Genomic DNA, 16,507 nt, shown 5'->3' with positions numbered 1-16,507 from the left:
TTTGTTATTACAGATGTTTTAAATTTTTAATCACATCTTTCAGTCTTCTTTTTAATAACAGTAACAAATGTTTTATTTTATTTATTTATTTATTTATTTATTTATTTATTTTGTGGTACGCAGACCTCTCACTGTTGTGGCCTCTCCCGCTGCGGAGCACAGGCTCCGGACGTGCAGGCTCAGAGGCCATGGCTCACGGGCCTAGCCGCTCCACGGCATGTGGGATCTTCCCAATTGGGGCACGAACCTGTGTCCCCTGCATCGGCAGGCAGACTCTCAACCACTGCACCACCAGGGAAGCCCACAAATGTTTTATTTAGAAGGCCTTCTTCACCAAAAGATTACAAAAAATATTATATTTTTTAAGCACTTTTGTAGATTTTTTTTCTTACATTTAATAGCTGTATCGTCTGTCCAGGGAATTTATTTTTGTCCATAGAGCTCCTTTATACTCTTACAAATCATTGAGGATCACAAAGAACTTTTTTAATGTGGATTATAGCCATTATATTTACTACATTAGAAATTAAAAGTAGAGGAATTTTAAATATTTAATTTATTTTAAAAATCAAGTAAAATCCATTGTATATTTCATACATATTGTTAATGAAAAATATATACTCCATAATGAAAAAAAGAATACATAGTGAGAAGAGTAGCATTGTTTTGCAGTTTTGCATATCTTTTTAATGTCTGGCTTAATGAAAGACAGTTGGATTTGCAGATCTGTTGTTGGTTTCAGTTTGTTTTAAGATATTATTTTGCCTGAAGTAAATGAAGATAATCCACTCTTACACAGAGGGAAGTTTATTTTAAAAGCTTTTTCATATTTAGGAATATTATTCTTTGATACATATCAAAACTTGACAGTTGATAGATTTCTTGAAAGTTTCGTTGTGGTATCTGAAACCATGTTAAGGAAGTCTGTGCAATTAAAGTGAATTGATTTTAAAAATGGAGAGATATACCTTGTTCATGGATGAGAGGACTCAGTTGAGGTGTGGATTCTGCCCAAATTGATCTATAGATACAATGCATTTCCAATCAGAGTCACAGCAGGATATTTGATATAAACTGACAAGCTTATTCTAAAACTCATATGGAAAGGCAAAGGAACTAGAATAGTCAAGACCATTTTGAAAAAGAACAAAATTGGAGAATTTCCACTACCTAATTTCAAGACTTACTATAAAGTTAAAGTAATCAAGACATTGTGGTATTGAAAACAGGGTAGACATTATAGATCAGTGGAACAGGGTCAAGTTCAGGAATAGACCACACGTATACGGTTAGTTGGGTTTTGACTAAGGTGCCAAGGCAACTCAGTGGAAAAGAAATAATTTCAGCAGTGGTTCCGGACAGCCATATGCAAAGTATGAAACTTGACCCATTCCTCACATCTTATACAAAAATTAACTCAAAATGAATCATAGACCTAAATATCAAAATTAAAACTTAGGAAATATAGGAGAAAATCTTTGTGATTGTGCTTTGTGCAAAGATTTCTGTAGACACCAGGGCACGGTCTTTAAAGGAAACAGCTGATAAATTGGACTTCATCAAAATTAAAAATTTCTATTTGAAAGACATTGTTAAGAGAATGAAAGACAAACCCCAAACTCGGAGAAAATATTGGCTAAATACATGTCTGATGATGGACTGGTATCTGGAAGTCTCAGAACTCAATTATAAGAAAACAGCTTAATAAAAAAAATGGCTGTAGATTTGAACAGATACTTCACCAAAGAAGATATATAGATTTCAATAAGCCTATAGAAAGATGCCTAACATCATTAGTCATTAGGAAAAGCGAATTTAAATCATAATGAGATTTCATTATGTACCTATTAGAATTGTTTATAAAAACAACAGTGTATTAACTCTTGACCGGTATGTGGAGCAAGTGTCATTCTCATACATTGCTGATGAGAATTCAAAATGGTAGTGCCACTTTGGAAAAATTTGATAGTTTCTTGCAGAAACATGTGCTTACTGTGCGATCTAGTGTTCTCACAGACATACCCAAGAGAAATGGAAACTTACATTCACAGAAAAATCTGTACAGAAATATATATAGTGGCTTGCTTTATAGTTGTCAAAACTGGAATATATAAATATGCTTCAACTGGTGAGTAAATAAACACATTGGGAAATATCCATACAATGGAATATTAGTCAGCAATAAAAAGGAACCAACTACAGATACACACAACAGTGTGGGTGAATCTCAAATGTATTATGCTGAGTGAAAGCAGCCGGCGTCAAAAGGCTACATAATGTATGATTCCATTTATTTGACCTTCTGGAAAAAGCAGATCTATAGAGATTGAAAACATATTAGTGGTTACCAGGGACAGGGATAGAGAGTTTGAGGGGCTTTGGGGGGTAATGAAACTGTATTTGAGTGGTTGAAAGCTGTCAGGTAAGTAGTGACAAATGCAAGCTTTTCAAAATTTCAGTTTTTCACTCTGAAATTCAAATTTTATCTTTGGCAACATATACTGTCAGTTATTTTCCTTGAAGATAGGTTTATTTTGTTCAGATTTTTTGCTGTTATTCAACTCTGAATAACTAGTTTGTCAGTCGTTCTGACGAACATTCTTTTTACACAAGTAAAAATTGTGTGCAAAATGTGTACTTCCCACTCTGTCACACAGATTTTTTAAAAAACAGATACTCAAGTCCAAATTTAATAACCTTAATAATTTTTTACTCTTTCATCAAGGACATTTTTAAACAAAACTGGTGGGTTTTTTTTTGTTTGTTTCAATAACTGTGTCACATTGAGGAATGCTGGGACCACTTACTGTACTGGTTGGTGCCACTGCCTTGATCCGTGCCACCAGTTTTACCCATTATTGCACTGTCACTGTATATGTAAAGACAGTGAGAAAAAAACTTAATAATGTCTTGGTATTAATATGAAAAAGTATTGTCGGGCTTCCCTGGTGGCGCAGTGGTTGAGAGTCCGCCTGCCGATGCAGGGGACGCGGGTTCGTGCCCCGGTCTGGGAAGATCCCACATGCCATGGAGCGGCTCGGCCCGTGAGCCATGGCCACTGAGCCTGCACATCTGGAGCCTGTGCTCCGCAATGGGAGAGGCCACAACAGTGAGAGGCCCGCGTACCAAAAAAAAAAAAAAAAAAAAGTATTGTCCTTGTAGCTTCCCTGAAACAATCTTGGGGACCATGAGAGGTTTGCAGAAGACAATTTGAGAATTCTGTATTAGGGGTTTAACTCTTTGCTGATTTAATATATTTGTTGCTTGTATCATAGGATTATATTTTCTACATAAAAATTTTTAAGCTATCTGTAAAATTATGTTTCAAAAATGAATTAAATTGTAATAAAATATTCTGATCTGAATATTCTTTATTCTGCAGTTCAAATACACTCCACCAGGTGGCATCATACCTCTGCTTGTTACCAACTCTTCCTAAAGGTGAAGACACGACTTTTGATAAAGAATTTCTTCTAGAATTGTTGGTAAATATTAATGTTCTTTGAATTTTGCATGTGGTTTTCCCTACTTTTTTGAATCATTCTTTTTTTTTTTTTTTTTTTGAATCATTCTTAAAGATGTAGGTTGGTACAGATTTTTTTCTGGGCTAAAAAATTGGTAGGTAATGCCTACTTGTTTGGGAACTATATCATCATTTGATTTTGTCAGATTTCTTTTTCATCTCTTAGATTTCTTTTTTCAAGTCTCTTACCTCTTAAAACTGCTTTATAGCATGGATTTGTTCCATCAGATATTTACGAGCAACATCTGTGTCAGGCACTGGATTCAAGCACTGGAGATACAGAGATGGCCGACACTGTTCCTGCCTTTAAGAGATCACAGTTATACCTACACACACACATACACACACACACACACAGATATCTATCTATTTATCTGTTTATTTTTAAGTTATTATTTAAATATAGTACCTTGAATATTAAGCCATACCTTTATCACTAGAGAGCTCAGGAATGTTTAAAAATAGAAAAAGTTATTACCGACTTAGTGGTTTAAGAATTCTAAGGGATTTCTCAAGCATTTTGGGAAATGAGTATTAGTTTGAGCATCAGCTCTTAAACTAATACTTTTTTGTGTGAGGTTTTATTTTTTTTAGTACAGTTTCAGGTTCATAGCAAAACTGAGGGGAAGGGATATACTTTATTTTTTAAACTTCCGTGAGATATTTCATAAAGTGGATGAGTATTTAACCATACGCCACTATGAATATCTAGGTTGTTTGCATGCTCACTAGTACAAATAATGATGCAGTCTTAATATATGCCTCTTTGTGCCCATATGTGGACATCTAGGAGAGGTACCCAGAAGTGAAATTATTTGATGTGCTTATTTAAAAAGATAAAAGATGCAGCCAAACTGTCCTCCAAAAGCTGTATGTTCCCATCAACAGTGTATTAAAGTATGTCTCCTTAAGCTTTTTTCAGCATTGGATGCTGAGTCGCCTCAATTTTGCCAGTCTCATGGGTTAACAAAAAACACTTGTTTTAATTTTTTGTTTGCTGACTGCTATAAGGTTGAGTTGTCTTTTATACGTTTCAGACATTTTTTATACCTATACAAATGTACACTGCATGGATTTGTAAATACATTTTTTTACACATATGGAACAATAATGGGCACATGTTTTTGTAACATATTTCAAGCTAATACTTCTAATACAGGGTATAAAATACAGTTCCTGACTGTAGAGAGGAAGATAATATGCTTATTTTGGGGTAGTAACAGGAAACTATTTGTAGCAGGTGTTTTAAGCCTGGTGACAGGTGTTTAAGTGCCATTTGGAGAGAAATCCTTGGGAAGGGTTTTAAATTAACTCAAGTATAGAAAATACTTTTTTATCGATATATTTACTTACATGAAATGTATGTCTTGGGTCACTATCTTTCCCTTCCTTCTTACAAATCACTTTTTGTTGTCTCTGACTACAAGTGCTTTCTAAAAATTCCTTGGCCTGTTTTCTGATAACGTAAAATCTTCTCTGGTAAGTCAGGTTTTGGAGATTAATAATAAATCCTTACTATAGAAAGAAATGGGGACTTTTCCAGGAACCTTTCTAATGGAAAATAGGTTTGAGTATAAAGTTGATCCTATCTATGCTTTTTAGGGTCTTATAGCTAAGATTTCATCCTTAAAATTTAAATAGTTACCTGAAAAGAAAACAGTTTTAAAAATTTATAGTGCTACAGCATTATTTTCATTTCCTCCCCCTCTTAAGGGAGTTTTTTCAGGCTTTGGAATCTTCTAATATCCAACCAAATATGATTAAAAAATTCAACTATGCATATTGTTCAGATGATATCACAGTCTTCTTTCCTAAAACAATACTATCTCTACTGAAAAGAACGTGACACATTTTTCAAATATATCATTATTTTGGCATCTCTTAATTAGATAACAAACTTATTTCTGTATTTGAGGTAGATCACTGTAGTATTAACAATGGAGGGGTACATAGAGAACATCAAGTACAACTCTCTCGTTTTACGAAGAAGACTGAGGCCATGTTATTAGTAAACTTATCCAGATTATTTAGCTAGTTAGTACAAGAATGAAAACTGTAACCTAGAACTTAGGGCTCCCATTTTTTTTTCTTACATTGGTGAATGCTGTGTTGCTGTGGGTTTTAAGGTCTTGGCATGTGCCAGACACTTTGACATTATTTTACAATATTCCACTTCATTTTCATAAGAAACCTAAGAAGGGAGTGACATTTTAATCTGCTTTACTGAAAAGGAAACTAAAATCAGGGAGTTTGAAGTAACTTGCCCAGCTTTCACATAGCCCATAAGTAGAGGTGCTAGGTGTTGACCTCAGATCTGTCTGATTCCAAAGTCCATCACAATCAGTACCTCTTTCTTCTTTGATTTGTGGAGAACATGAAAAAAGGAAAAAAAAATCTCTTGTTAAGTGCTACAATAACTCAAAGACATGAAACTTCTCATTCCATACTTTGTGTTGAATTTCTCCATAAATTATTTTGATTGAAAAAAGATACTTCTGACTTTCTTTCTAAACCTATTTCCTTTAGGTATCTCGTCATGAGCGTCGAATTTCTCAGATTCAGCAGTTGAACCAGATGCCTTTGTATCCAACCGAGAAAATCATATGGGATGAAAATATTGTCCCAACTGAGTACTATTCTGGGGAAGGTATGGTAACGAAGTACAGTATTCAGATGTAACATGAAACTTAGTTTAGAATTCATCATATATAACTGAACATACTCCTATCTGCTATATACATTAGGGTAATTTTCTGGTACCCTCAAGTTCAACTTTAGAAGCTAGAAACTATTCAGTGTTTTGAATGCTTAACATTAAGGATTTTTATTAAATTTAAGCATTGCCTAATGAAATGTGTGTTTGTGTGTGTGTGTGTATCATCCTGTATAAAATGTGCCCGTAAAGCTGTGTGTTCAGGAGACCTAATAATACAAGACGTGTAGCTTTCATTATGTCACTGTAGCAGGCTTTATTTGGTAGTGTTTTATTTTTCAAAGCCTTTTCTACAGGTTCTTTTGAATTCCTTGTAGAGCCAGCTAATGACCTTCAAAAGAAAGACATTATCATTAGTTAAGATAAACCCTTAGTTTTGACCCAGAGTAGTATTGCCTACTATGTTCATCTACCTCTTTCAGCAGATTTGTTTCTAAATGCTTATCCTCTAATGATGAGAATTTGCCACAATTGAGTATATGCCAAAGTGCATTCTGACACATTTTGAAGGCATATTTCAAAAAAAAATTTCTGGAAGTTTTTTGAACAACAGTGTCATGATTTGTAGAGATGTGGCTATTTTAAAGAGATCACCAATATACGTATTGGTATATTTATTTAAAAGAAAATTGTCTCTTCAGAGTCGTATCCTAGAGCCATAATTCCAATAAACCCAGTGCACTAAAATTGTACTAGATTTCAGAATAATCAGTCTTCATATCTTTTTATATTCTGACAGTGATTAATGCATTGCTTTCTCACTTTTCTAATTTGTTCATACTAAAAGCATTTGTGATCATATATGTATGAATAACACTTAAGAATATTTTGTCTTTTTAATGAAAAGTTTGTGTCCTTGAAAATGTAAACAGTCTTATATCTAGCTTTTGGTACTATTCAGTGATGTTGGTCTGAGTTTAAAACATATTTTGCTTAGTATAAAGTATTGCTTTTCTTTCGCTCCTATGATTAATGAAGTTAAGTAAAAAGAATTACTTCTCAAAATTTGTCTTTGTACCTGTCTTGCCATGGTTCTTCACTGACCATGGGTGAAACTGTGCTTGTGGGGCTCTGTATTCAATGCTGTGAGATAGGCAAAGATCAAAGCCAATCCAGCACAATTATGCATGCTGCTTCCAGCTCCCAAGGAGAGAAAATAAGTGTGAAATTGGGGCAGATATTTAAAAAATATAGTATAAGAATTGTAAAGAAAGTCTTTGTAAAGTGTTGCCTTTTTAAAACCGTTTTATTGTAAAATAAACACAAATATAGAAAGCCCACACAAAATAAAGATAGAGCTTTACTAATTATCTTAAGGGAAATACCCTAAAACCCTTATAATCACCTTGTCAGCTATCCCAGAATCCTCCTGTGTACCCCTTCCTACTTACTGCTTTCTCCCTCCACTGGAAAGTAACCATTTCTTGACTTTTATAGCAATCACTGTCTCACTATTTCTTCATAGTTTTATTACCCAGTTGTGCATCCCTAGACACCGTAGTCAGTCCTGTACATTTTAAGATGCCTTTTATTTTACGGGTACCAACTGTATCCCTTTCTTTTGTCTTTTGAAGACGCTGAGTTGTTTGATCTGTATAGTTTTCCACAGTCTAGATTTTTCTAATTGACTACTCACAGTACAGTTCAACATGTCCCTCTGCTCTTTATTTATTTTTTCTACAAATTGGCTTGATCAGGCAGAGGTATTCTCTCTTTGGCAAGATCCTTGGTGGCGGTGTATTCTTTCATCAAGAGGCACGTGATGTCTGGTTGTCTCTGTTTTTGTGATATTGCTGTTTAATACCTAGATTTGTTAATTCGGGGAGGGTTACAAAATAGTGATATGTTAATTTTTTTTTAATATAAGTATGCCATCAAAAGAGATGCTTTCAGCTTCTGGCTTGAAAGAAATTGAATTAGATTATAAGTCAGAGTTTACTAACAAATGATGTGAAATTTTTGTACATTGATGTTTCTTGCTTTTAGGTGCATTGTTTCTTTGGTAAGTATGGATAGGGATGATGAAAATAATATGATTTGCTAGTAAAATGTGTTTGGGGGTTCTTTTTTTTAAAGATTTTTTTGATGTGGACCATTTTTAAAGTCTTTATTGAATTTGTTACAATATTGCTTCTGCTTTATGTTTTGGTTCTTTGGCTGCGAGGCATGTGGGATCTTAGCTACCCGATCAGGTATCAAACCCGCACCCCCTGCACTGGAAGGTGAAGTCTTAACCATTGGACCACCAGGGAAGTCCCTGGGGTTCTTCTTTTTTGACCTTTTTGATATTGGTGCTGAGTGCTTGGTTACTTATTATCCCAGGGAAATAGTGTTAGGTGAAGGTAATGGAAAGAATATGGTTCATTAATGTTGTCAGAGAAGGGAAATGACTCCAGGAATAACATACAATCAATGCCTTATCCTTAAAGGCTAGCAAAACGGCAAAAGTTCAGAGCACCATAGTGATCACTGAAGATAGAGTTGTGTAATGTAATATACTAATTCAGTTTTGGTAAATTTGGTCATGGGCTATGTTTACAGTAGCATTATTTACTTTGAGATTCGCCAAATACAGATTAGGTGGTAAAGAAAGAATTTTTAAACTACTTGTGTTAGTTTTAAGTATCTTTAAATACTTTTTAGAAGCACTGTTTGCATATGAGTCATTGATGTGCAGATTACATGTATTAATGAAATTCATCCTTTATTCCCAGTCTTAATAGATAGCATTTGTTAATTTGGTTTCAGTTTCTGTGTGGAAATAAGAATATGACCTTATCAAATATGCTGTATTTTAGACACCATTAAACTAGATTCTTAACAAATTTGTGCTGCCTTGTTTTAATACATAAAGCAGATGTCTGATTAAAACAAATAATTCAAATATGGATGTTATTTTCCTTTTCAGGTTGTCTTGCTCTTCCCAAGTTGAATTTGCAGTTTTTGACTCTTCATGATTACCTCCTAAGGAACTTTAATCTCTTCCGCTTAGAATCAACTTATGAAATTAGGCAGGACATCGAGGATAGTGTCAGCAGAATGAAGCCATGGTTAGTAAATTGGTTCCACTTGCAATGAAGAGATGCAAACAGTGACTGACATACTTCTGTCAGAAACCTCACACGTGTAATTAGAAATAATATATCTGTGGTGAAGATGCCCTTTAAAATATGAGATATTTACTCTGTGAGAAGTTCTTGAATGTGAATTAGATATATCCAAAGTGCTAAAATAGAAAATATGTATCTGGGTCGTTGGAAGTGGGGCCGAGGGTAAGAGAAGAGAGGTCATTGTTCTGGGAAGTGGGGCGGGAGGGAGAAATGTAGGGGGGAGGAGGTTGGGCATTAGTAAAAGGGTAAAGAGGGAAGGGTATGGGCTGGCCAGCAGGCCTGTACTAGGCAGGGCAGTTTAAGTCCTGGGAGAAGCTTATGATAAAGGGGTATTCTGTTACTCCAGCCGCTCTTGTGGCTGTCACCACTAGTCTCAGTCAGCCTCTCTAAAGGACCTGGCAGGAGATGAGGGGCATAGCTGAACATTGCACAGCGTGGAACATTGGAACATCTTCCCTGCCCTCCATCCATAGGTTGCCTTGAAGAGACTAAATCATCAGCATTTACTTTTAGGGCCTGTTGAGTAGGTTTCGTTATTTGAGGAACTTTTCTGCCTAACCTCAGCTTTCCACCTGCTAGCTTCTGTCTGGAACTCCTTTAGCTAAGAAAAGACTTTCATTCTGCTGTAGGCAGCTCTGCATTACAAGATTTGTGAAGGTTCATTTTGCTTTTTAGACATGACTAACTTTGGGTAAATGCCCTTCGTTCACTATTTCATTCTAGGTATGAAATTATTGGAGATAAGTTATATATCACAGTTGACTGTGAATGAGTAAAATAATTCTGTAAAATGAATTTTCATTAAATTATTGTCACACCATGCATACATATGTACAATTATACTGCATTCTGTGTGAAAAGCTTAACATATTTTGAGTGTGAACTGATTCAGGTATCTTCCAGGCTTCTATCCTTACTAATTACAGAGAGCTGCATGGACACTGTGATTATGATGTTTTTTTCACTTCCATATTTTATTTCATACACAGTTCTAGTTTTTAATTAATTATTATGTGAAAAGTTATTCTGGGTGAGAGTCTAAAACACAACAAAGTATTTCTGACTTAATAATCAGTTGAGTCAGTGGGCAGGCTAGCACTGTGCAATTTGTATACCCACTGGCTGATCGTCTCTGCCCACAGCTTTGCTGAAATTATTGCCCATTGTTTGGACGCCAGGGGAGTGCTTGATCAGAAAGCTGCCTTATAATTTATGGTTACCTTGCACTTATATGCTCAGACTCTGGACCTAATTTTGGTCATTTTGCAAAGTAGGGACTTAGTAACTAGCAGCTCATCAAGTAGAATTCATTTATATTTTACTTAAATGCCAAATAAAGCAGTAATACTTGGAGTTCTTATGGTTTATTAATAAAATATATATATTTTCTTCTTGTGTTACACGGGCCTCTCACTGTTGTGGCCTCTCCTGTTGCGGAGCACAGGCTCCAGACACGCAGGCTCAGCAGCCATGGCTCACGGGCCCAGCCGCTCCGCAGCATGTGGGATCTTCTTGGACTGGGGCACGAATCCGTGTCCCCTGCATTGGCAGGCAGACTCTCAACCCCTGCGCCACCAGGGAAGCCCCATTTTTTTAAAATTTACATTATTTTCTGCTAGTGGAAGAAAATGTTATGTTTTGGAGATAACTATTGATAATAAATTTTTCTAAATTTTCATTCCTAATTGCCCATTATTGGAAACTGTTAAAAAATTATGAGATCTTGAGGGATAGGGCTTCCTTCTGTTTCATGTCTTGAAGGTGGAAAAGTAGCAGAGGCATTTTTACGTATTGTGTAGTTCTAATCATGTTTTTAGGCTGCTGAAACTGAGCAGTGTAAAAGAGGATGTGCTTATGAGGATCAAAAATCTATACTCTTTTAATGCCTCATGTTGCAGGTAGATTTTATAAAGGAGGAAAGAATTGGGGAGAGTAGATTAGTGGTTGCTTGGGAGTAGGAAGGGTTGACTGCAAGTAGACAAGAGGGATCTTTTTAAAGTATGATGAAGATGTTCTAAAATTGGATTGTGGTGATGGGTGCGCAACTTTGTAAATTTACTAAAAGTTATTGTACATTTACAGTGAATGAATTTAATGGTATATAAACTATATTGCAATAAAGTTGTGAAAAATGGGGGAGGTGATAGAAATTTATTACAAAAGCTTTTAGACACAAGGTACTGCCTTTTAGAAATTGTTTTAGTACTGACCAAGTCATTGGATTGCAGAACTTTTATTTTTAATTAGTTTCACTCTTTGATGTTATGAAGTTTTATAATATTCTGTTATTTACAAAAGCCTTTACTTAGGATATAGGTTTCCTTTATCTTTGTAAGCGTGTCATTTTTGGCAGTACTTTCCAATTTTGAAGTGTTGCTGCAGTTTTTGTATTACAGATTTCCCCAATACACTATTTAATGTAAAAGCTAAAGCACCAATATAAGAAGAAAGAATGAATATTTGCTTGTTAGTGGTTCTGGTTATTACAGGTAGCTTGATGATTCCCCACACTCCCACCCATAGCAGTGTCTTTTCAGTGTTTTAAATATTGTGCCCTAAAGAAAGCATTTGCATAGATATTGTCATTTGCTTGTTTTTAATTTCTTAAGGTCTAGCTTGTTCTAAAAGATTTTTGAAGCAACTTATAGAAGTATTTATAATACATAAGATAAAATGTAAACAGTTGAGGCTATCCTGATGAAGAGGGGAAGAGGGTAAGAATATAAAATAAAACTGAATGTGCTGGGTTATTTCATTCTTCGACAAAATGGCTCATCTCTTATGTACATAGAGTTATATGTTTTTTTGGGAATGTGGGGGACATTCTTCTACTTCCCTTTCTTTTGTGGGCCATGTTTGCCTGTTTCATCCTACCATATATACTTCCTAAATATTGAGACTTAGGGGTTTTTTCTTTTTCTTTTTTTTTTTTGCGGTACGCGGGCCTTTCACTGTTGTGGCCTCTCCCGTTACGGAGCACAGGCTCCGGATGCGCAGGCTCAGCGGCCATGGCTCACGGGCCCAGCCGCTCCGCGGCATGTGGGATCTTCCCGGACCGGGGCACGAACCCGCGTCCCCTGCATCGGCAGGCGGACTCCCAACCACTGCACCACCAGGGAAGCCCTAGGGGTTTTTTTTTAGTTTAGAAATAAGAGTTACTAATGTTAGGGCTTAAATACTAGCTAACCATGTATTCTTAGTTACTAGTTTAACTTGTCCAAAGTTGAGCAAAAGTTGATCTTTGCTTGGGTAACCAGTCTTCTGCTTCTGGTTTCCAGGCAGTCTGAGTATGGCGGGGTGGTATTCGGTGGCTGGGCACGAATGGCCCAGCCCATCGTGGCGTTCACCGTGGTGGAGGTTGCCAAACCCAGCATAGGCGAGAACTGGCCAACCCGGGTTCGCGCAGATGTCAGCATCCATCTGAACGTCAGAGACCACATCAGAGATGAGTGGGAAGGTAACTTTGCCTTTCAAGAAGTGGTCACCTTTTGCTGTTACAATTTATAGACTTTTACTTAGAGCATTAGCAAAGCACATTCACCAGATATTGCCCTTTTAAATTTATTAAATTTTATCTTTAAAATTTGTTTTAAAGAATGGCAATTGATTTATAGTTACTACTAGTAAAAATACCAAAGATCATACAAGAATAATTAAATACCTTCATACTCTAATAAAAAGCATAAAATAGCACGTATATCAGTGTTGTGAAAATTGCGGTTGGCAGAGCTGAGAGGAGAGCATTTTAAATCATAAAATTTAGGAAGATAATGTTTATGAATTTATAGGATCACTATAAAAAGAATAAAATATTTGTGTTCACTAAAGAAAGGGGGGAACCCACATATAACTTGCACACTTGCAAAGCAAGTAAGGAAAATTGGTATTTTTAAGAGATAAAAGCAGTCAAAGTAAAGTGAATAGGGATGCATACAATTTGTACCAAAGAGAAGAAGTCAGATAAAAAAAAATCAGTGAAATCAAATGTATTCAAGGATAAATAATAATTGCAGGGAAGTTATTTTCCCTATTCTTTACTAAGCAAGGTTTTAGGGATGGGAGTTCTATGTCACAATTTTATATAGAGGCAGATATGTTCTAAGTTACTAAGTCAAATGGAGTTAAAACATCAATACCACCCACCTGTGCCAGAAATGGCATGTAAACTGATTTTTAATTGGCACTTTTGTATTTTTCTCCCAGCTGTCTATGAGAGCTCTTGCTGTCCCATTATGAGAAACAGGAGCTGGTAGGTTTTATCTCCTTCTACCTTCTTGGCATGCCAGAAGGAAAGGGATAGTCCCTTAAAGGATCAGTTTTCAGAAATTATTGCTCTCAATATAGCTGTTTATAACCATAGGGTCTGTATGATATATTTATCAAATAATTCTGAAGGAAGCCAGCAACAAAGCTGGCCAAATGTTTAACAAGTGGCCACCATAGTTGGTATAGTTTGTGACAGTTTGTTTTTTTGGCTCTTGTATCCTTCAAAATTGTTCAAATCTGGTGCATTACACATCTAGAATAATAGGTACCCTTATTATTGCTGAATTGTGAGAAAGTCATTCAGTTGCTGAAGAAGGTTTTACATTTATCGCCTTTTGGAGCTTAAGGAGGTATTAAAATAAACACTGTTTTACATAGTGGGTAATGAACTGAAATAACTTATTGGCCACCCCTAGAAGCCGTGATGACTAGAAGTAAAACTTGAAGGAAAAAAAAGACCCTTTGTAGAAATGTATAGATGACAGATGACAAGCCTGCATTATAGTGTTAAGGAAAAAAAAGGATTTGTTATCCCAAACCCCTTACGAGTCTCTTACCTCCATTACTTTGGAGACTGGTAGTCAGAAGGCCATCAAATAGTCTTTTTTGTTTTTTTAAACATAGGCCTCTGGTAGATGAGAAATAGAATGGGTAAATTTTGATGGGCAAGATAGGGAACAATAGGGTATTGTGGGACAGACAAGCAATTCCTCTGGGGCATGGTGGGGAGAAGAGTGTTTTCTGGGAGGCCAAAGCCAAAATGCAGGCCCTTTATTGATTCCAGATAGAGCAACCAAGTAAAAAATGAGAGGGAGGTTCTGTAAATAGCAATGAACACTGTCCTGTAAAAACAGAAAATTTTTGAAGAATTTAAGCTAAATGCTGTAAAACATTGTTGTCCCTTCAAGAAGGTGTGAAGCTCAGGCCCTTATCTTCTCCATTACCCCATTTAAAATTAAGGAAACAGAATTAGTGAAACTGAAATGTTGGATCCTGCCCTAGAAGGCACAGCCAGGAGTAAATGCAAATGGTTGAAAGGAGAGTTCAGCTTATTGTAATACAGGTATTTTTAACATGGATATAAGACGTCCTACAGCATCCCTCTGTGATGCCAAAAGGTAACATTGGTAGGGATTAAATTACTTCTCAGGGCCACTACTTTGGCTCTGAGACTGGGAAGTTTTAATGAGTTGTGCAGATCAGAAGTCATATAGGTGGTACAACTCACATAGTAGATCATTTCCCCTTAGTTTTCATTGTTCTCCTGCTTCTTCACATAGAATTTGTTGGGAAATAAACAATGAAGTCATAATTATGAATCAGTTACTATTTCTAGCACACTTAAACCCTATTCCATATTGAAACAAACCAGAATGGTGCTAATTAATACTATTAGCCACGCACTTACATGGCTGATTTGATTTAGTTGTATCTCTTATTACCAAGGTTATGAGCAAGCAGACTGTTTAAATTTGCATTTATACTATACAATGACTAACAGAAGTGACTTGGGGGACTTCCCTGGTGGCACAGAGGTTAAGAATCCACCTGCCAATGCAGGGGACACGGGTTCCAGCCCTGGTCCGGGAAGATCCCACATGCTGTGGAGCACCTAAGCTGGTGCACCACAACTACTGAGCCTGCGCTCTAGAGCCTGTGAACCACAACTACTGAGCCCGCGTGCCACAAGTGCTGAAGCCCATGTGCCTAGAGCCCGTGCTCTGCAACAGAGAGAGGCCACCACAATTAGAAGCCTGCAACGAAGAGTAGCCCCCGCTCACTGCAACTAGAGAAAGCCCGTGCACAGCAACAAAGACACAACACAGCCAAAAATAAATAAATAAATAAAACTAAAGAAAAAAATGAATCGGGGGAAAAAAATGAAGGTTAAGTGGTGTAACATTATATGCTGTGTGGTCTAATTTTGTGTCCCTTGTCTTCCAGTGTGTATTTTTAATAGAGCTGGGAATCCAATTGAATCCATAATTTGAGCAATGACTGAGAAACTACAGACTTTGGCACAAGTCTCCTATTTCTTGGCATTTGCTTATAAAAATTTCAGCATTTGCCAACTGAAGCAATATATATTCAGCTGCCTTCTCAAGATGCTATCTATAAACAGTGCTTTTGTGCCTTGATGAATTATTCTAGACTTGACCTCTTCTGGTGCAATACAATTAGACTGTTGTTGAAATGACACTGATGGACAATTTAAACTGATGTTTGAAACCTGCTAAATATGATATAGATGGATTACATGCCAACCATATTTTTGGTTACTTATTAAGAATGTTATAAATAAGAATGATGACAAGCATCCAGTTTTGGAGCTGTAGCATGATCTGGAGGACTTATTCAGTAATGTATATACAGCATAAAAGTTTCTAATTTTAATATAAAGAGAAATTTTTATTTAATTATTGCTGTCAAACATTGAGTATTGAAGGTTATAGGAAAACCCATAATCGTATTACAAAGCACGTATAATCATTGATCACCTCTGATATTTTAAATGCTTTTTATACCTTTTCAAAAGATAAGAGGATGAGAATTTGCCAACAGGAGACAAAGCAATATCATTCTAATAAGTGGAAATGTCTTTTGTGTTTTACTAGGACTTCGGAAGCATGATGTATGCTTTTTAATTACTGTACGTCCCACAAAACCTTATGGTACCAAGTTTGACCGGAGGAGACCTTTTGTTGAGCAGGTTGGCCTGGTTTACGTCAGAGGCTGTGAGGTCCAGGGCATGCTGGACGATAAAGGGCGTGTCATTGAAGACGGTATGGTGATATGCATGTTTGAAAGAGTGTGTATACGTAATGATAAATGTCTTTGCCGTTTTTCCTTTTTGTGTCCTAGGTGATTTTTTTAATTTGTTCTATATACTAAGTC

General features: G+C 36.1%; 1 protein-coding gene across 1 annotated transcript in view; it reads left to right on the top strand.

Moving 5' to 3' along the window:
* The window catches only part of AQR (aquarius intron-binding spliceosomal factor), a 114,680-nt gene that overhangs the window by 34,289 nt on the left and 63,884 nt on the right, over positions 1-16,507 (top strand). The window contains exons 14-18 of the mRNA XM_079914292.1: positions 3,383-3,485; positions 6,050-6,170; positions 9,145-9,286; positions 12,625-12,803; positions 16,228-16,395. Of these exons, the coding sequence (XP_079770418.1) occupies positions 3,383-3,485; positions 6,050-6,170; positions 9,145-9,286; positions 12,625-12,803; positions 16,228-16,395 (713 nt within the window). The remainder of the gene's footprint in view (positions 1-3,382; positions 3,486-6,049; positions 6,171-9,144; positions 9,287-12,624; positions 12,804-16,227; positions 16,396-16,507) is intronic.

This window comes from Stenella coeruleoalba (genome assembly GCF_951394435.1).
Source record: "Stenella coeruleoalba genome assembly, chromosome: 2".
Taxonomy (NCBI): Eukaryota; Metazoa; Chordata; class Mammalia; order Artiodactyla; family Delphinidae; genus Stenella; species Stenella coeruleoalba.
Note: the sequence above shows the minus strand (reverse complement) of the source record. Positions and strands in the feature narration are given on the sequence as shown.